This window comes from Labrus bergylta, chromosome 20 (assembly GCF_963930695.1).
Source record: "Labrus bergylta chromosome 20, fLabBer1.1, whole genome shotgun sequence".
In the NCBI taxonomy this organism is placed as follows: domain Eukaryota; kingdom Metazoa; phylum Chordata; class Actinopteri; order Labriformes; family Labridae; genus Labrus; species Labrus bergylta.
Window position 1 is genome coordinate 16,775,343 of NC_089214.1, and position 21,761 is coordinate 16,797,103.

The 21,761-nt window shown below is 39.2% G+C and overlaps 1 protein-coding gene across 2 annotated transcripts in view; it reads right to left on the reverse strand.

The window, feature by feature from the left end:
- plppr5b (phospholipid phosphatase related 5b) overlaps positions 1 to 21,761 on the reverse strand; it is an 86,811-nt gene that overhangs the window by 32,114 nt on the left and 32,936 nt on the right. For both annotated transcript variants that reach the window (XM_065948963.1, XM_065948964.1), the window contains one exon: positions 13,881 to 14,013. In XM_065948963.1, coding sequence (XP_065805035.1) covers positions 13,881 to 14,013 — 133 coding nt within the window. The remainder of the gene's footprint in view (positions 1 to 13,880; positions 14,014 to 21,761) is intronic.

Consider the following 21,761-nt stretch of genomic DNA (forward strand, 5'->3'; position numbering starts at 1 on the left):
TGATCGCTGCGACCCTCCTCCGCCCCATCAGTCACCTCCATTCCAACTCAGCAGAGTTCAGATACAGCCTCAGAAACCCACTCCTCATCACATCCTGCATTCTTCTATCATCCCCACCACCCGTGTCTAGACCCCATCACAGGAGGGTATCCTATCCTGCTGTTGGCCTCACTACTCCTCTGTGTGCAAGAAGTCATCATGACAGAGTCTAATTGCCAAAGACAATGCATATTAATATTTTCCTAAACTGTTAAATAATATTAAACTCTTACTTAAAGCTCTCCTGATTGAAATAACATCGGTCTTCAGTAGTTCCTTCAACTATTCGCTTAGAAAGGCAAATCACGTTGATGCTAATTGGAAAGCTAACTGAAAATGTGCTTCTCAAAAAAGCTATTTAAAATCAAATTCATCTAACTTTGCACCTTGGATGTAATCTATGGGGCTGGATCATTGAACTGAATATATTAAATTGTAGATTTTGGCGGGGGGGTTTCTTTCAAACCTGCAATTTTCTGCTTTTGTATTATGTTCCTTCAGTAATTTAAGTCTAATCAACTGTTATTTCCAACCATGTTATCTGAAGAGTCCAGCTCTAGTTGAGTTGGTGAAGGACAAAAATAATCAGATTTAGCATTTTTCTTTTTATTATTTTATGTTGTTGAAATAACTGTTGTATAAAAGGAATATCACGCTCAAGGCCTATGACTAAATCAAAGCTGTGCTGATATGTTTTACCACATGACATCCCTGGAGAACATCCCTCTTCTCCAGTAAATGTTCCAATGTTCAAAGGTTTTTCTTAATCCACAGTTTCTCACTAGCCGCAGAATCAGATTGTGCACACATAGTAGTCAGTATCTAATCTTTTTCCAAAATGTTTTTTTCTCAACTGCAAATTCAATCGAAGCTAAACCCTCTTAGATGAATTAGGCTCTATTTATTTTTCATCATTGCTCCCCTTTGTAGTGTTGAAGAAAATGTTTTACAGCTGCACCATTGTGAAAACAGCCTTTTACAATTCAGACTCGTGATAAGCTTCGCCAGTGGGCATCATTATAGCAATTAGCCTTCCAATATTGATATGAATGAATCAGCCTGGTTTTCTGCTGCAGCTGCAACATAAGGACACGCAGAGAGGAAGGCCGCCAGACAGTCACCATAAAAAAAACCATAAAACTATCTTAAGCAATCAGTGCTTAACTATTTATACTTCAGAGTACTAGTGAGGCTTTTATTCCACAATCAACTGTTTAACTGGAACAGTTACACATATCTAAGTTCAGATCATTAAAAAAAAAGTATTGTGGAGTATGACACACACAATTCAGTTGAGTTGAGTTGTTTGAAGCTCCTCATATCTACAGTATCAGATTTTGGATTAAACAGGGCATTCAATCCAAAGAGTAAAAGTGCGCGTTACCTTTTTTTTAATAAACCATTTCTTCCATTAATCCTTCTTTTATGGAAGGATAACTCTAGATCACTGGAGGAACTCTTTAAAGCCTCTGGAAACCCAAATCTACCATAGGTTTCTATATGTTAGTCATGATCTTATGCACATTATATCAACTCTATATATTTGCATTTATATTTTTTAGTTTTTATTAAAATTTCTAATTAGTTAATCATGTATTTAATATACATAGTTAAAGTTAAAAGAAATCCCAATATAGTGCATTTTTAATGTTTGGGAGGGATGAGATAAAAGGGCTAAGTTTGGAATAAATGGGTAAATAGAAATGGATATACACATAATGGGGAAAATCTGTAGCAGGCGGCAAAAGAAACTTTGTATTTGATGCCAATAAACACAACAGCAGCCATGAATGTTGCAGCATTGAAGAAGGAGCAAAAAGCAAACACTGTGGAGGCTGAGGATTACCGTTTGGAGAGCTAATTTTTAGAACATTTCTAAAGAGTGCTCATGGTGCAGTGCAACCTTGAACGGAGGTCGAACCCAACCAGAGGAATAAAAGAGGGATGTTTCTGTGTTGAGTGGATTCAGACTGTCAGAGCAGAGCTGTGCTGCATTCAGCAGCCACCAGAACACTTCAACATCAGCAATACTGCAGTCTCTGGAGACGCTGCACGAACTGACAGAGGAGTGTGACAAACATTATGAAACGTTAATGCTGAGAGGTGGAGAGAGAGAGATTAAGGAAGGGCTTTTCTGCTGTGCTGTTAAGTGTTGATCATGGAGGACAGCTCTTGGTTAAATGAGCTGTGAGTCGACCTGTTGTTCTAGCTAATGCAGTGTGACCCAAGAGAGTATTTTCAACATGGGATTCCAATACATAAATCAAGAATGGAGGGGGCTATGGCATCATCAGTCAGCCTTCAAACTTTAAGAATCTTACACCAAACCTGCACTTTAAAAATCCATTTGGGCCAGTGTTTGTTTTTACTGGAAAATGTCCAGACGAACCGTCCAAAATTGCTTTTAACCTAAGAGATAACTGTAATATATATATATATATATATATATATATATATATATATATATATCCATCATATATGCCTGATGAGGGGCCAGTCTGAAGACATGCAGGACTTGATACAGGGTTGCATAGAAATTGTTAAGGCCAAACAAAGTTTGACAAATTCTACAAATGTTCATTGTGATTGACTAACAGCAGTAAAGGACCATCAATGCACGACTATGCATTTGGAGAAAAGTAGCATTTTGTTAAAACTCTAACTGTTATGTCTATTGTCTTTTTTTACATTTGTATTTTGGGCCTTTTTGCCTTTTTTAGATAGGACAGCCGAAGAGAGACAGGAAACGCCGTGAGGAAAGAGTGGTGGATGTCTTGCAGCATATAGGGCCGAGGCCGGACCCAAACCCACAGTCGCTGCAGCAAGGACCACAGCCTCTGCACATTGGGCATAACTGCTAGGCTATCAGCGCTCCAGCCATCACAACTTTAATAGGACATTTTTAAACGTCTTCCCTTACTCAAATATATATATATATATATATATATATATATATATATATATATATTTGAGATTCAAAGTCCTTTGAGGAACTTTCAGTTTGTGTAGATTTTGATGCCCCCTGTGAACAAACCATGACAATTCATCTCTTTGCTGATCTTTTCTTGCACATGTAAAGTAGTGTTTGTGTAAGTACCAACTGTCAACTCAATGGATCATTGGAGTTGAAATATTTTGAAAGGCTGTTTCTGCAGTGTGTTGTTGATTGCCTCTTCTGACACCTACCCTGCTGTAGGGTGACAGGTGTCTAAAATAAACACATAGAAATGACCAATCTTCTACCTGATGGTTAGGCAACGGTTTTAATCTAAGACTGTTTCATTAGCAGCTAAAAACTCAAAGGAACACGGCTTTCATTCTCGTAAGATATTATTTCCTGAATTGATAAATGTTGGTGGAAGTTGTAAATTGTAAAGCTCAGAATTGTCCAACGTAGATGAAACTCCTTTGGAGTGCTGGGGATGACATTACCCTCTTCAAAAATATGCATGGTGCTCCCCCACACTTTTTCTATTTTTACTGGCTTAATGACTCACTCCAAAAATGTCATTACACTCATAACATCCTTCACTGATTTCAGTTGGAACAATGAAGTTCCTCCATTACACCTACAGATGTTAATGCTGGCAGGGTGTGTTTGGTAGAGGAAGAAATTACAAGTCTAAGATCATAAAAATGGGATTATTCACTGATTATTTTATTTTGCACACAGGTACAAATGTCAAGTCTGAAAACTTGGGAATTCATTTTCTGAGGGTGAATTCAGAGGGACTACTCCCTGAAAGAAAAAGTCTACACCAAAAGTACTGGTGTACTCTTCAACTTTGTTAAAGAACAGTGCTCTGTTGTGTCAAATGGTGGCCTCCCATCCTTTTAAACATTTAAGTTTTGCAGACTCCCCTTCACAATGCCACCGAAATGGGTCTGAGCTTAAACTCCCCAAATATCAAGTTCATTTGGCAAAGTCTTAAAACACATGAAGGTAGAAACACACTGTTGAAGTCAAGTGTGAGAGAGCACCACGACCCTAGGCTGTGTTCTAAATTTAATCTTTCCCAAACGGCACGGCTCTGCGAGTCATTATGCAAACCAACGCCAGGCCTGTATGAAAGCGGAAGGTTTTTGAGCTGCAAGATGGCCAGGCTAAACCGATGTGCTGCTCACCAGCAGATGTAAATTCTGGCAACAAACATGTGCAAGCATACATGCTGATGTGCATGAATACACACTTGGGTGCACACAGAAACAAATACACAGACCCCAAGCATGCACATGGAATATGTCACGTGCAAACACTGGCACACTCTGACTTTAGCAAAGAGAGGCATGAAAAGCACAAAAAAGAGGATCCGTGAGCAGCTAGGCTGAAAGAATTCAGCTTCTGCATGACAGCTTCAGGAAACAGCAGAGCATTATGGGTGAGAGACAGCTTCTCATGATCCTGATGCCACTTTAAACTTCTACTCAATTACATTTCAAAAAGACATGGGACATTTGACTCCCCTAAACCAAAGAAAAAGATGGCTTGCACACTGCAGGGCTCCAATGTTCCAGAAATGCATTAAACACATCTGACTCCCCTGAATTTTTTTGACAGCTCTTTTTGTCGATTTTTTTTTACTTGCATACAAGTTACTTCTCATTTTGATTACTGTGACTCTTTGCACTTTGGTGTTGACCGGTCATCTCTTTGTCACTTACAGCTGCTTCAAAATGCTTCCTGTCAGTTTCAGGATCCAGTTTAAGATTTTTACTCGGGTGGGCTAACACCACAACAGCCAATTTGTTGTGAGCATTTGCACCAATATTCTCCAATCTGAGCACATGGTGACCACACCAGATGCTTTCATGATCCAAAAACCAGGCTTAAAACCAGAGGTGACAGAGCTTTTGTGGTGGCCACTCATAAACAGTCAACCTTGGCAATTTGTATATCCTTGCTTAAGAGACACCTCTGTGCACTGACTGCCTAATAGAGGTTGAGCTTGGCATTCAGAAATTTAAATATGACGTGTTTATTGTGTTTTTATTATTTTTCATCGTTAATATTGTTATTTAAAATGTGTTTCTAATATCTTATAAAACAAATTACTTTTTTGTCACTTGCATGTTGATGGTTTTAACCAGTTTTCCAACATCTTTGACTTGAGACACTGAGCCATAGGCTGTATAAAACATGGAAACAGTCTCAGGGACATCACCCAATGATTTTTAAAGCAGATTTTGAAGTTCATTCATGGAAGTCACCATATCAGAAATGCTGTCTCATTCTGTGTGTATGTGAGATCCAGGGCTTTTGTAGCTAGCCTTAAGTGGACAAATGAGTACCTGCCCTTGCTTCCTTTGTTCGATACTGGAGGTTGAAGTTTGCTCCAAACAGAAAAGTAATGTCTAGTCAGGAGTCTTGTCACATGGATATGAACAACAGGACCACAGTCCAGACAGCTGGAGTGTCTGCCTCCCTGTCTGGCCCCACAGGGGGTTGAACATGGTCTCTATAAAGGGCCCAAACAACAAGAAGACAAGACTCATTTATTCAGGATCATAAAAGCCTTGTAGAAATGGGGTCAGAAGACCAGAACTAAATCAAATTTAAGAGTAGATTGCTTTGGGTGTATTGGTTTAAGATCCCCAAGTACTGTAAAACAATTCACCACTAGACATGTTAACTTTACTTCTGCTAAATTAACAAATTGGATATTGCAGTGGAAAACATTTCTTAGACCTCATTTGTTTGATAATTTTTCACCACCTTCAACAACTGCTAGTTTATATATAGATTGGAGATTGCTTTTCCAAAACATAATCTGAACCATAACCCTATGATCTCAAAAATATTGATCCTGTGTCTGTTGATCATTTTGAGTGTTAAAAGCAAGCCGAATGCCTGGGATAGGAGCCAATGTGTTAAACTGCCTGGCTATAAATGAAGTATGAAACTAGCTTTAGCAGAATAATAATACTATATTGACAATTATAGACTTTCCATGGCATATAGTTAGATTGTCCAGCAGCTTATTATGACCCATATTTATGTATTTAATTTGGCTTTAAACTCCAGTGGCTGTAATATGTAAAGCAGAAGCTTCCAATGGATGCCAGTTGACAGAGTTTGATATTGGAGGATGCATTGGAATGGTTTAACAAATAAACAAGACTTTATGGAGTAACACTGTGCGTAAGTCACCTATGAAACAAAATTCAATGATAACTTATTTTAGGTTGCTTCTGTAATGTTGTGTACTTACTCACTCACTAATGTAACAAGCGTACCCTTTTAAACCCAAACCACCATGTTTTCTCATGCTCTAACAAAGTAGTTTTGGTGCATTAACCAAATCCAACTGCAAAACTTAAATGTATGTTCCATATTTGTCCTGTGTAGACATGTAGGTTTGAGAACAAGTTGCCTTTCATTAGAAAGCTCTGATTTTGGGAAATAGAGCTTTGAATTGTGAAAGATGGTCGACATAAACGAATGTGGTTGAATGGGTTTCAGGACTTGTTACAATTATAAAATAAACATCACAAGGCTCTTTTCTTTACAAAAGCAACAACATTAGTTTCATAGGAAATGTATGTACATGATAAATGATCTTGGACTTGTATAGCACTTTCCTAGTCTTCTGACTACTCATTGCTTTTTACACTGAGGTAAAACCTGACCATTCACAACCATTCACACACATATGGAAGCGGATGATAAAATGTCCATTGATATACATTCACACACCGCTGAGACAGAAGTGAGAGAAAGGAGTCTTGCTCAAGGACACATCGGCATATGGCTGCCGGAGCTGGGGATCAAACCCATGGCCTTCCGTTTGAGAGACGACCGACTCTACCACTAAGCTTCAGCCACCCGCTAATTTGATTACTTATATACTTCAACAAAAGTTCAATCTTTGATGATAGATGTTCTCAATAAATGTCGTAGTTAATATATTTGTCTATGTACAACTGTTCCACTCTACTGTCCATAAAAACCGGTAATGTGGAAAAAATCCTGTGAGATGCTAACTGTTGCATTACCAATAACAGGCTTAGAAAACAAGCCAAACATCTTCCCTGCATAGTAGCTGACCGTCCCATCTTTCCAAAACAGGATTGATGATCATAGAGGGAGCTTAAGATTCCAATGAGATATCAGAGAATCTAGCAAAGTTCTGCGTCTGCTTTATCCGTGTAGGAGCAAAATAATCTGACAGGTTCAAGGGTGGTGAAGTCAATATCAACTGACAGATCTGACTGCCCTATGATGTAGTGACTGACATTGACTGTAATACATTCCAGTCCGGCTCTGAAGACATCGGTGAGTTAGAAAAGTATTGACAAGCTTCATAAAAAGATGGCTAAAAATGTAATCTCTTGGAACTGGATTGTAGGCTATATTAAAAGAAAAAATAAATGTTGTCAGGATTAATAGTATTACTTCCATAGGTCAGGACTTGGCTTGTGAGAAAAATAAAATGAACATGTTGTGAAATGGAAACACAGCGAGCCATCCTTTCAGCTTGAGAGGGCCACAGATGTTGTATATGAAACACAGCTGTTGATGTTTCTGTCCGACTCCCCAGCTGTTTAGATGTGACGTGTCTTCTTTACTGAGTTTGTCACTCAACTCCCCATATTATGTATTTTTGACATGTAAGAGATGTTATGAAAGAAAACTTGAAAATCGTGTTGATGGACCTATGCTTTTTTGTAATTTGAAAGAAAAATTAAAAATCCTGTTGTGGGCTGGTTGTCTCTAAATTGTACTAAGCACATATACACTGTTTCTACTGAGACAAGCTAATCAACACACAGTGCACTGTTGATAAGCAGGAACATGTGAGACAGAGCAGAGACATTGCTGAAGACTGTGAAATGCTTTTTCTACCTAACATACTTTAGTGTGCAAGACTACAAATTTAGCAAACAGAATGTGACAACGTGGCAACATGCTTGCTTCTGTTCTTAAGTCAGAGGTAATTTTCTGTCAAATGAGATATAGGTGCAAGGGGGTAAAATTCACAACAATGCTAGCAGGTTACTTTGCCCCAACTGGTGCGGTTAGCTGCAAAACAAAACAACAACAAAACACTGGTCATTGATTGGGCTTGTCTTCTCTGCAGAGGATAGATTTGGTTGAGCAAGACTTTCATATTTGCTGTTTTCAAGACAAACAAAGTTCATTTCAAATATTCACTACAACAACAAAATGCATGTTAAATCAGGTATATTGGGCCATAGATTGGTCGTGAACTTATATATAAAATATAGCAGCTAATACAAAGCATTTTATGTGTAATTTCTATGGTATTTGCTTATATATTTGAGGACATAAAAAATATATGGGCATGGAGCTGCCTATGAAAGACACCTTTTAACTTTTAACTGGCACCAGGATGAATTACAGCTGATTACTTATGTGTATGCACGTTAACCTGCCTTGCAGCCTCTAGCATCTACTCAACTTTATCTGTTTCCAACACTGCATCACATTCATGAATTTCAGGCAGCTTATGTGCAGATGCTGCATGAACGGTGATCACTTTGCCATGTGCTCTCATGTGGGTGAAATCATGCAGCTCCAGTGTTGCTTTGCTAGCAGGTGCAGTTTGGGCCCTACAGGGGAGGCCAGTCACTGTGGCATTTTCCAGCTCTAAAACCGGTAATGCCCTCTGATCTCTCACACACAAATCCCTACCCATATAAGTCAAATCAACTAAGGAGGCCTTTGGCTCCAAGGCTCGAAGAGAGGCAGGCAAGCAACACTCACAGAGGAAGCCCAGCAGTTCACAGCGACCTGATCACTCAACTCAGCACAGTAGTCTCCACTGGGTTCAGTCCTCTGTTCTCTCTCCCTGTGCCAAGAAGCCTGCCAGAAGTAGTTATCAATAGCCATGGATCAAATTCACCATGTAAAATACAGGCAGACACTCTGTATGTAATAGGATTTCCTGATTGTGTATATTAAACAGTGCTTTGTAATTTGGGGATAACTGTCGTAGCTAATGCTGTTGTAAAGTGACACTGACAGCTAACCATGGAACTATTATTTGATGATGCTAAGGAAAAGCAAATGCTGAACCTGTTATGCAGTTTGCTTCACTGAGCCGTAAATGTTTAAAGGGCAGAAGCACTTTTCTCCACCTCTCCCTATAACAATAACAGACAACTACATCCAACTCTAAAATTGCATGCTGTACACTCTCTAAGTTTGGAACTGTTTGGGAAAGGCCGTATGCCATCATCAGTCTCCTCCAAAAATCATGTAAAAGATAGTTTATGGTAAAAGCTAAAAGAAATAGGTTGATTTTTTAACAGATTGAAAATGGCCTCAGCAGCTCAGTGATGTAACCCGGAGGTTGACCATGCAAGGCTTTAAACACAACAAGAACTTTAAACTGTATTCTGAAACTGATGGGAAGCCAGCATATAGCCATAGGGACAGATGTGACATTAGACAGATGATTTCGTCATCAGCTTAGCAGCAGCATTTTGCACCACATGTAAGCGTCTCACAGAACTGACACTAAGACATGTAAACAAAGAACAGCAATAATCAATCCTTGATGAAACAAAAGCATGTAGAATCATCTCTAGCTCGGCTCTGGACACAACAGGTCTGAGTTAAGCTATATTTCTTAGATGATAAAAGGAGGAGCGGACCAAACTGTTTACATACTGGTCCAGAGCCAGACCCATTTGGAGACCTAAATTATGCAGGGCAGATTTAACAGTAGAGAACAAGAAACCAAGATATCTCTGGAACAACATGCTCAGGAGGAGAAATGAGAACCTCTGTTTTATCAGTGTTCCACTGGAGTTGAAAATTAATTGACATCCAAGCATTATGCAGTTCACACAGTCAAGCAAAACAGACAACTTGGAGACATTTAGAGGTTTAAAAGACTTGTAAAACTGAAATTCATCTGCATAACAATGATTGGACACATTTTAAAAGTTACTATAAGATGCCCAGGAGGGAGCAGATAAAACAAAAACAACAAGGGGCCCAAAACAGACTCCTGAGGAACACCACAAGATAGGGTTTCTACAGACAAAGCATGTTTACCAACAGTAACTGAGAATGATCTGTCAGATAAATATGAGGAGAACCAGTGTAAGGCTGTTCCAGAGACATCCACCCCTTTCTTGAGCCTCTCAATCAACACATTGTGCTCCACAGTGTCAAAAGCTGCACTGAGATCTTGGAGGACCATAACTGATCATTCTGCAGCATCAGCAGATCATTAGTGACCCTAAGAAGAGCAGTTTTCGTTGAATGGCGCTAGTGGAAACCAGACAGAAATGTATCTAAGATATCATTCTCATCCAAGACAGATGTAAGCCGGTTAGCAACCACTTTTTTTAAGAACTTAGAAGTAAAAGGCAATTTGTAAATATGCCTGTAGTTCTCAGTTTGCAAATCCGCCAAAAGCAGAAAGAAGATGCAACCATGGAAACCACTCACGGGCTGAGTCTATCCTGCTAACTGTGGATGTTTATTTCTGAGACACCAACAAAGATCCTCTTCCTACGTCCACATCTACCGTGCAGCTCAGAGCATGAAAGGGGGCCGTGCTGCGCAAATACAACATTCTTTGAAGGGGCAGGAGAAGTTAAGAAGTTACGTCTTAAAGGTCCCATATTATGCTTTTTATGGTTTTATATGCTCTTTAGTGTGTTTTCCAAGTGTCCTGTGCATGTTCAGGTACATCTATGTGCAAAGATTCAAAGCCCACTGAAACGCGGCTTCTCCTACCTCCTCCTGTTAGCTATAGCATTAGCCACATGTAACGCTCGGTTCTAGCCCCCCTCGATAAAAATATGTCAGTGCGGCGTCATTGTCAGTGTGAGATCACTGATCTAAGCCCATTTGCTCGTTGTGGCAAGCCCTGCAGCTCATGTTGAAATTTCCGAGACGCATGCTGAGCAACTGACCAATAACGACAGAGCGGATCAGCAGACCAATCAGAGCAGACTTGGCCCACATGGGGCTCTGCAGTGTGGGCTCAACAGAGTGTAGCTGACGGACTCAGAGCGTAGAGGGAGCAAGGAGGAGCAGAACATGAAAACAGACACTTTTTTCGGACTTTAGCTATTTTGAACGTACAAAAGTAGGTACATAGATTAAATATACAAACCCCAAAAAGGGCATAATATGGGATCTTTAAAGCAATTCACTTTGAGCGCGGTTGCATTCACATCTCCCACGGACCTTAATCAAGTTCACATGAATCGGAATGTACAGTACTCGAGTACGGTACATTTGTGTTCTCACTGATCAAATTAACCAGACTTTGGGGTCAAGCGTACTCGGATCCGTGCCAAGGTCCCTAGTGTGTAACCACCATTATGTGTTCCTCTTGGAAATTTGCCACAATATGGAATCAATTTGAAAGATTATCGCAAAGCTTCAGCTGATCTTCGGATTAAGCCTCAGCCTCTTCATTTTTTGTCATATTCTTCTCACTAACACCACAGGAATATAAATATGCAGAAAATGCTAAATAAGGGGAGATATATCATTCTTGTGCGGATGTTCCTCTCCGCCATTGGGAACTACAACTTCAAGGCAAAAAATAATACTTCTTCTGCTAAGAAAAAACAAATGTCCAAAATATTGAAAAAAATAAATAGAGTGCTACTTTTTAAATGACTCACAATAAACTTAACAGATGCCACACATGATTTGGTGAGATGCTTTATGTACAATCTGAGCAGCTTATTTTTGTCAGGGCCTTAATAATATTGGTTACAAAGATAGACACAATCTACATGAACTCACAAAATGTCCAGTTTAGACTGACTTGGTTGTTTTAATTGCTCACTTTTGTTTCCATCGATTTAAGGCCCTTAAATGTGGCAACTGAGGAAATTTAGTTCTCTATCTTGTTTGTCTTTGTGCTAAAGTATAAAGTGACTGAATGTGTCTTTTTGCAAATGTTTCCCCTTCTAAAGACTGTTGAAACACAATGATACAAAGGAATCCACGCAGCTGAATGTGTTTATCCTCCTTCCTTGATTTCCTTAAAGATAAGTCATCATACAATGCTCTTTGTAACTGACATCAATTAACACTTAGACTTAAGCCTTATTCAGATCACTGTACCAGAGCATAATACATGATAACCAATTCCTATGAGTCTCTTCGGGATGAAAGGAGCTTTAGCCTGGAATGAGAGGCCTGTTAACATTAACGAGCAGCGTGAATGGCATGGAGTATGTGTAAATGTGAGGGTAAAGCTGGGGCACCGAATGGATTACCCCCTTAGGGATCTAGGTAATAATCCTCTTCTGCCGTCTTATCTCCTGCTCTCACTTAAGCATGGGAGAGGACGGGGCAAGGCCAATGCTGAGCTGCAATGTTTACGTTTGGCAGACTTAAGAGACAGTGAGTGGGTGTCTGTGAGTGCATCGCAGGTGATTCTGTTGCTTTGTGATTTGTAAGAATGCACGGATAATTGCAATGTTTTTGTATCTTAACTGTATGTGCCTGTTGTATCTGCACAAAGTCAACTCTTGTGTGTGCATGTAAGAATTTTTTTATTTTTTAATTCAGAAATATTCACTCTTCACATCACCTTCTGACACTTATTAGTGTATCCATGGGCATCTGTAAGGAGAATGTCTGCTGAACTGGCATCTCTGAGTAGCTAAATGTACTCTGATGAGATGATGTAATATATTTTTGTGTCCAATATTACGATTTTCCTGTAAGAGAAAAAAAAAATACAGCTAAAGGAATTCTAAAGATATTCAATCAAACGTGCATATTGTCCCTCATCAAAGACAACTTGAATCTTATCTTAAACCTCTCTTGTAATTGTATCTATAAGTTGTCTTCTTATGTGTCTGTTTTACTTTTACTTTTAATCATAAAACAAACTTGAAAAGATGTACTTGCTTTAACTTGATAAACACAGTTGAGAAGCCATTTTGGGCATGTCTCTGATGTAAAATCATCTATGCAGAAATTAAGCAGCGCAAATCAATGCTGCTAGTTTAAAGTCGGAGTCAGGTGCATTTCCATTGCAGATAGTAAACACAACATTCAAACTGGGCCCATCCTCCTGGGCTCATAACCCACGCAGAAGGGCACCCCAAGTCACTGCCGGACTGTAAGCTACCACACGCTAGCACAAGCTTACTGCCAGTCCAACAGAGTCAGGCCAACTGCTCGTTCGCAGGTGAAACACAGCGTTCACCCTGGTATTGGAACGAGTTTTATCTGCTCACAGTTTTCAACTCACTGTGATTATATTTTCTCTTCTTTGCTGCTACGTCCACATCTGTCATATTCACTGGTTTGAAACAAGTCCAGTCGCTGAATTGCATCCACTTCTAAACTCACCTGTTCACTGTCATTGGCTGGGGGAAACACACCAGCTCCCCGCCCAGAAATGCCCAGACTCAACCAAAACAACACAAAAGCACGAAAATCCAGGCAGAGAACCGAGTCTCTGCAGACACAGCCGTCGCCACACATGTATGGAGGCACAGTTAGTGATTATTGGGTATCTTTACTTTTCTTTAAGTCTATATTTCATTTGTCTTAAAATAAATATAGCAGCTAAGATAAAGCATTTCATGTGTAATTTGTATGGCATTTGCTTATATATTTGAGGACATAAAAATAATTGTAAAAAGTAACATTGCTGCACCTCCTTGCAGCTCAAACAAAAAAGTTGACACAAATGCCGAAGACAATGCTTAACATCTTTTTTCAATTGTGAGCAGTCAATTCTATCCAACACTATTTAGGCTTTGGGAAGATTGTAATTCCCCATTCAGAGAAGTTAAGTTTGTTTAACGTAATTTTCAGCAACAAAAAAAAATCGGTATGTTAAAGCACTAAATAAAAAAATAAAAAATAGCCTGAGACTTACCAAGGAAGCGAAAGGTCCTGCGCACCAGCGGGTTGAGGTAACAGCAGTCTCCAGTGGCCACTGTCTTCTCTGAGCGGTCAAACTCTTTGGATGTGTACTGGACCAGGAACAGAACAGTCTCTGTGATTGTGATCTAAGAGAAGGAAAGATGAAAAAAGATTTAAAAAATGCTGAGTAAGGGTTTATTGGTTCGTCAAAGTTGCAATAGCTGGCAGTGTCATTTTCTCACACTCCATCACAGAGCCCAGAGTTTATTTGTTTACTCACTGGGCTCCATCTGTACTCACAAAGCTGTGGAATACACAAGAACATATGTGAGAGAGGAAACGGGCTGCTCTGTTCACTGCTTCAGTGCAAATTCACCGCTCTGTGAATGACGGCGCAGAAGTGTTTTTGTATGCAAATATGGACAATCCTTTTTCGATCTTTAAATGGGATTCTATCCACAGATCATCCCCTTGGTGATTTATTGATGTAGACTGATAGAAGCAGAACAAATCATCACTGAGTGTCAGTGGTTGATTTTAAGTGTAAGCTTTGTTGCATTATCCTGGTGTTAAATAATTTTCAAGACTGATAATAATACAAATAATATTTTTTTTTTCTCCCAGGAATCAAAGAATTGGACTATATGGAATCATAACTCTTAAATAGAATTCTCGGCACATGAATATAATAACAATCCATAAAGGATGATCGTATAATGTATTCTGTTATTCACGAAAAAATCTGCTTCTGAGAAATGTTAGGGGAAAATATAAACGAACGGGGTTTTACATGTAAGTGTTTCGCCTCGGGCAAGCCATATTTCCTTTCCGTTTGAGCCCTTTGTCTCCTTGCTCTCGTGTTCTGATGTGTTTTCTTTTAATTGTCTAATCCCACATGCAGATGCAAACTAAATATGCCTAAGTGTATCTGACTACGTTCTGATTTTCAGTTCAAACCTCATTGGTTAAGTTAATAAATAGATTAGAAAACACACACACAGAGTTCGATTTTTTTATTATTTTTAAAACAACAAAAAAAGAAACAGTTTATTAAAAGGTCTATTTAGATTTTTTTTGATCTTATTCGTTTTGTTCCAGTTACTTAAATGACTCGCTTTCTTTAGATGGATTGATCCATATTAAGTGGGTATATGGAGCAACACGGTTTTGTACTGGAGTCAAATAAACTCCAGTGTGTTTATGTCATAAAGGATCGTGTCACACTTTGTAAGAGCTCAAAACTCATTAAAGTTTGCCAATGATAAAATACAAGGAACTATCAGTAAAGTTTTCCTTTGCAGACATTTAGCTTTTTTGATAATCAAACTGTGAATAAAAATGTCACAAATTTCCTTATGTGTCAGTGCAAACATTCCATTCATAATTAAACAGAAAGTAGAGTAGAGTTATCATGCAAACATAAACATATGATGTATCTAAACATTTGGTTAAATGTCTAATGATGGCCTTTCTCTTAGAGTAAGGGTCTATTGTAACTACTTAATTTCATCCATTCCCCATTAATATTTATCTAACCTGAACGTCATGGGAAACACTGATCTCACCTAAATGTGCTTAAGGATTAATATCCAAATAAAATTTAAAGTGTCATCTGGTATCTAGTTGTGTTTATCTGGGTTTCCAAAATCAGTGCAGTGTCAATTTGTAACAGCTGCTGCATTTGACTGCCAACAGCTTCACAGCTTGCCAACCACAACACACCTGCTACTGTTCTCCATCCAACTGCAGCAACCAGCAACCTCAGACATATTGACAACCACCAGGACATTTACTGCAATGCCACTTAGTTTGAGGCTTACAGCTACTCATTTTGGAAGTCTAGAAAAGGCCACCAAGCCTTTCTTACCAGGGTAAATACCTTTTATATTTACATACTGCAGCCTCCTCAGGATAATACGTATATACAACTAAATGACGGATAAATAAAACCTGGTCTTGTAAAACACTGCTTCTGAAAAGAAAAGACATTACAATGAGTCTTTGAAGTCTTGAAGGATATTTAATGTGTAAACACAGTTCCACTGAATTGCAGTCAAACATCCCCAAGTTCTGTGGTTCCATCCATATCTCCTATACAGTTGTCATGTTGAAATGTCCTCAGGAACCATGCTAAACCCATAATTGATTGTTGTGTCAGCACTCTGCACATATGTGTGTGTGTGTGTGTGTGTGTGTGTGTGTGTGGCATATATTAAATGGGCTTGAATTTTTGTAGTCTTCAGACAACTCAAAGTGCTTTTTACATCGCTTGTCACATTCACCGCTTCACAGCACATTCACGCATTGCTGACATTGAGTGTCTTGCCCAAGGACACATCGACATGTGACTGCAGGGGCTGGGGATCGAACCCCTATCTTCCAGTTGAGAGACGCCAGACTCTACCATTGATCCACAGCCGCCCCCCACTGGGCCACAGCCGCCCCACTTCATGTCATTCAGGACTTATATATATTTGAATGGATGCTGTACTATCATCCATGTACAGTCTTACATTTTGTGATATGTTATCATTTTGTATCAGATTTGTTTTTGCTCTCCCTTCTGACTGGTGGTGCAACTGTGTTGGAGAGAAACATTTTAGTAATCTGCATTATGATTGAATATTTTTTGTTAACACGTACATTACGACTTTAGTAAAAAAAAAAAAAAAAAAAGAATTGATCATCATGCTTTAAGTTGAAGTACCTCATTATAAAAAAACACAAGTAATGAGTAGTTATACAATACATAGCTAAATTAAGATGTGACTTAGGTCTGACTTTCAGTTTGAATTAGTAGATCCAGCATCTACTCCCTAACTGAAACATGCATGCAGGAAGAGTTATTTAATAGCAGTGAATTATTAGAACCACCATGGTTAATTCAGTAATACATGACATGCTAAGTGGCACTATCTTAAAAAAGAAAGGCGCCGTTGGGCTAGAATATCATTTTGAGTTGCCAATGGAAACCTGTGATGTGTGTGCATCGGTGTGTTGAGCTCGGCAGAGCAGTGACAGCTGTGCTTTTAGTCATCAAATTGGGGATATGGTGGATTAACCAAACCTTGGAAATAAAGGGCTGGACAGTATCTTTGCAACACGTGGAGGGTGTTGATAACCCGTGTGCGGTTGTGTCAGCAGGCCTTTCCCTAACAACTTCAGTAACAAACCCTTACAGGACATTTGTGCTGGGATAGAGGTGCAATGGCCGGTCTACATGGGCTGGGTTGGGGCTGCTGGCTAAAGGTCATTGTGTTCTCAGTAAGCTAGCATGACCAGAGGCCAGAAAATGGACATGATAAACACAATAACGGCTGCTTGTCTCTTTAGGATTTGCCCCATGCCCCCATGTCTCCTGAGCCCAGTGTTGTGCTTTCAGCGCTTGGCTGATTTCACACTCAGTGCACTGAGGAATTAATCTTTCATTTGCAGGTACACCCCACCGGGATTTGTACCAACAACCTCCCGACCTTGCCCAGTCTGAATGTTTCTACCTGGCTGAAGCTGCAGATGCACAAAGTCCTGTCAGTGGATAACTCACAGTGCATCAGAGCATGCCTGCATCTGTGCACATGTGCCAGCAAGTGTGTGTGATGTTGTACTTAGGTACCCAAAGCCCAGAGCTGAAAACCCGCAGAGCTCAGGCATTGCCACAGTGATTTATTCAGGTTGACTGGTAAAGTGGGCAGACAAGGTAGAGAAAAACTTTGAAAAAACTTGAGAAAACAAACTTTTTTTTTTTTTTAATGCTGAGACTGTGTTCTCCAGAGTTGTAATGCTTTTAGAAAACATCAGTCTCTGCAACACATTGTCTTCTGTATTTTGACACTGTTTAGAATATTTACAAAAAAGTATTAGAGCCAGTTTCCATTTTGCATTTGAGGAACATACTGTGATGGGAACACAAACAAAAAAATTGACAATATAGAAATGGTCATGTAATATTCTCAATATATCATATTTGCTTTTATGTCTAATGAATCTAGGATAAACTTCACTTCACTTTATGAATTCAATTAGGAAAGAAAAACACTTTTTCATGATATTCTAATAATAGCTGCACCTTATTCTTATCATAGTTCATATACTGTAAACCAGACCCAAAGCAACAAAATATTTCTCATTAAAAAAATTCCAGTAGAACCAATCCTAACTGAAAGGCACAGTTAGACAAATCTAAGCTCTTGATCTGTCACCCCAAAAGTATAATTTAGCAGATTTTGTGCCCAGCACAACCCCTGAGAAAATGGTCTGAATATCTTATTCATTATTCAGAAATCAAACACACAATGCAAAATGTATTAGCCATGCTGATCAAGCCTACAACCTGATAAATAGTTTTATTTCTGTTTGTTTTTGGTGCAACGCAGAGCACAAACAAGTGCAACCAGCTGATGAAAAACTCGTTCTCAGTGTGTGCTTTATCCTTAAGCCATCTGTTATCATGCAAGTTTCTGTAAGAATCTTGGGCCGTGGAATAACAACTCAGCAATTTTGTATCTATTAAGACCTTGCTCCATACCTCAAGGGTTTGGATATCTAGGAGAAGCTAGCAAAAACGGAGAGAATCGGCACAAACACTTCCTATTGCTATTTTGCTGGAACTGTGCTGTGTGGCCCGTCGTGAGATGCTTTACTGCATGCTAACAGAGCAGAAGCTGTGAACATCCCTTTAAGTGGATGACAAACTTCCTGGAAAAGAAGGAGGCAACAGGTAGGGCTTAGAAAAATTGTGTCACGCATTCAGAGCTTCCCATGGTGTTCTCTCACGTTGCTATTCTCCTGTCATGAAAACTCCTGAAGTTTGCAGACACATCCGTCATTAGCTTCTCCATAGTTCAAAATTTTTCTTTTTGCCCTTTTTGAAGGAATCCTTGTTCTGGTTTCTGTCTCCACCACTTTCTATTTCGTGCAAACGTACTCAAAAATGACAAGTCCCTTCATTCTGCGTTCCTTTACTTCAGTATCAACACTGGAATCATCGCTGCAGGGTTAAATGTTGTAGGCAAATCACTTATTAAAATAAAAACTCAAAAGTATTTATTTATCAGCCATGAACAAATCCAGGGCCCTGACCAGATCACAAGATGCTAAGAGCTAGTCATGCACTCCGGCCTAAGGGTAAGGGATACATTCTTGGGTTTCTGCCAATTTTCCACACATTTCATGGGAGAAAAGTATATACGAAGTTGACGATACAACAACAAAAAATCTATTTCCTCATCTCCTTGTGTTCTCAGTTCAAATAAAGCTTATTTGCTGACCTTCTAAGTAAAAGCACATAGAACCTTTCGGGTGCAAGTAATGTGAAACAAGTACAGGAGGCTGTGCTTCATTAAGAACTCAGAAGCCCAGAGCATATAAGAGAAAACTACAAAATGTGTCTCAGTTACTAAAGGGAGGTCTAATATAGGCAAAGATGTCTGTCTTTTTTGTTTTTTTGTAATGTATTCCATGATCACATTTGCTTTAACTGCAACCTACAGTCCCTTTTCTTGCAGCAAACAGCCTATTTATTGTCAGAACAGATCTATTCCTGTATTCTGTATTTCCATTTATAGAAAGATGTCTGTGGGCCGAAGTCGGCATTCTATGATAAGAAAAGGAAATGTCAAATGACAATTGTGGGAACAGACAAATAGGCTTCCCTCCTATTTGAGAAAGCTTTCTCGACTGCTGACACAAACCCCTGTATACGAAGAACATAAAGACAACATTGTGTTAACATTTCATTCTTATACTTGATGTTTTTGTTCTCGCTGACAAAAATAGTTTCTCTCTAGCCTTTTAAAGCCCCATCCACCCACCCACTCATACATTCATACATCCATCCACCCACCAGTCCATCCATACATCCATCCATCCATCCACCCATCCATCCATCCATCCATCCATACATCCATCCACCCATCCATCCATACATCCATCCATACATCCATCGACCCACCCACCTATCCATCCACCCATCCATCCATCCATCCATACATCCATCGACCCACCCACCTATCCATCCACCCATCATCCATACATCCATCCATCCACCCATTCATCCACCCACCCATCCATCCATCCATACATCCTCTTAATTTGTCTGGGACTGGGCCATGATGGCAGCATGCTAAGCAAGGTCAAGTTATCTCTATCCCCAGAAACATTTTCTTTGAGATCCTATCCATACAAATCACACAAAATGATTCAGGAGAGTCACACTTTTAGGAGGCCAACATCCAAGGTAAACATTGCTTCACTTGTAGGAAAAGGACCAATAATGGAACTTTAGTATACATTGCAAACAGCACAAGAAATGTACAACAACAAGATGCCTTGACCTGTACTGTCTGGGGAAAAAATCCCACTCTTAGATCCCAGAAGGAAAACAATCTTTTCAGGTGTTCCTTTGCTATGTCAAAGTAGCTATGAGCAGTTCCTTGTTTGCAATATAAGTGGAGGTAGTGAATGTTTATATAAAATTATTGGTGACACTGATATTTCATGATATTAGTTAAAAACCTGCTGTTTCTAAATAGCTGAAAAATTATAAATCTACAAAAAAAAAAAATTAAAGACTGTATGCCATCACTACCGCCGCTTACATAACCACATCATTAAAAAAACATTGGTGCTTGTTTGTACTTTAGTTTAAACAGTTTTTTAAGCCCTCTGTGCCACTTATGGCTGAACCTCTCACAAGCTTTCTATAAATAATAGCAGCACCAAACAACAAAAACCCTGATTCACTTCGTTCTCGGCGAAAAATATTCTGCCAAACTGAACAGTAATAGAACGCAGTCTGTCACAGGAAATGCAACAGACAATATTGAAGCCTTTGTTCTGCCATCACTTCTTCTGATATTAGACACTACCATTATTAGCATTCATGCACTTTCAAGAGTTAATGAGGAACGACTTCGACAGTGTGTTCAAACTGAAAACAGCCCTGGATTTTAAAAAAGGATTAGTGGCTTTGTGTTGCTCCAGGCGCAGATGGTTAACCAGAAACCAGAATTCTCCTGAGATATTTCAGGATATGAGGAAGAATTTATTGTTCTTGAAAGGTGCAATTTCAGTGTAATTTCATTAAAAATCATGAAAGTGATCTATTAGTAAAGTGGCTTGCTGGTGTGGTGTAATATCACATTTTTTTCCAGATGAGCCTTTGTTTTATTTTCAATAGCTTGGAAGACGACTTCAACAACTAAGAAGACTGCGATTTTTATTCATGGATAATGTGTATCTGAGTAAGGACTTCCACCTGCTCTGGAGAGGTCTACATTTTTAGCTATGGCTTCTCTCACCCTTTAGAGGGTGACCTGTTATCTTCAATTTACACCAGCCTGACTTATTTTTGTCTTGATAGTTGATTGATAAGTTCACTAAACTAATAGCTGGCTAGTATAAAGATGTTCCCAGTAACAAGTTTTAAGTTGAATGAGTTCCCCCTGGAAAGCACATCAGGAAAGTGGCATGTAGTTCCACTTGCTTGGAGGTATGTTTAATAATACTGTAGAATCTTTTGTTGGTGAATCAAAGTAGGCTAATTCTTTGTCTTTAGTTGTCAGCTGAGCTTAGAAAGCCTCTTTGTAGCTTCTCATGATTGAGCTTTGGCTTTGATTTCCCACACAGAGGAACCGCCTGAAGATTAAAGTTGAGGTAGCTTTTTGAAAAAGTGGTCGACATTGGATCATCTGATAAACTGGCTGAACATAGACTAGACAAAAATATTACATGCTTCTTAACCTGCAACTGCACCCTGTCTAAATGGATTGCCTGGAGATCATGAGTTTTCTTGGTGTGGTTTTAAAAAGGTGGCATGCAGTTCAAACCGTGTTAGAAATCACAGGCAGAAAAATGTTCTTAGTGTGAAAGGGATGAAACACAATGGTCAAATACG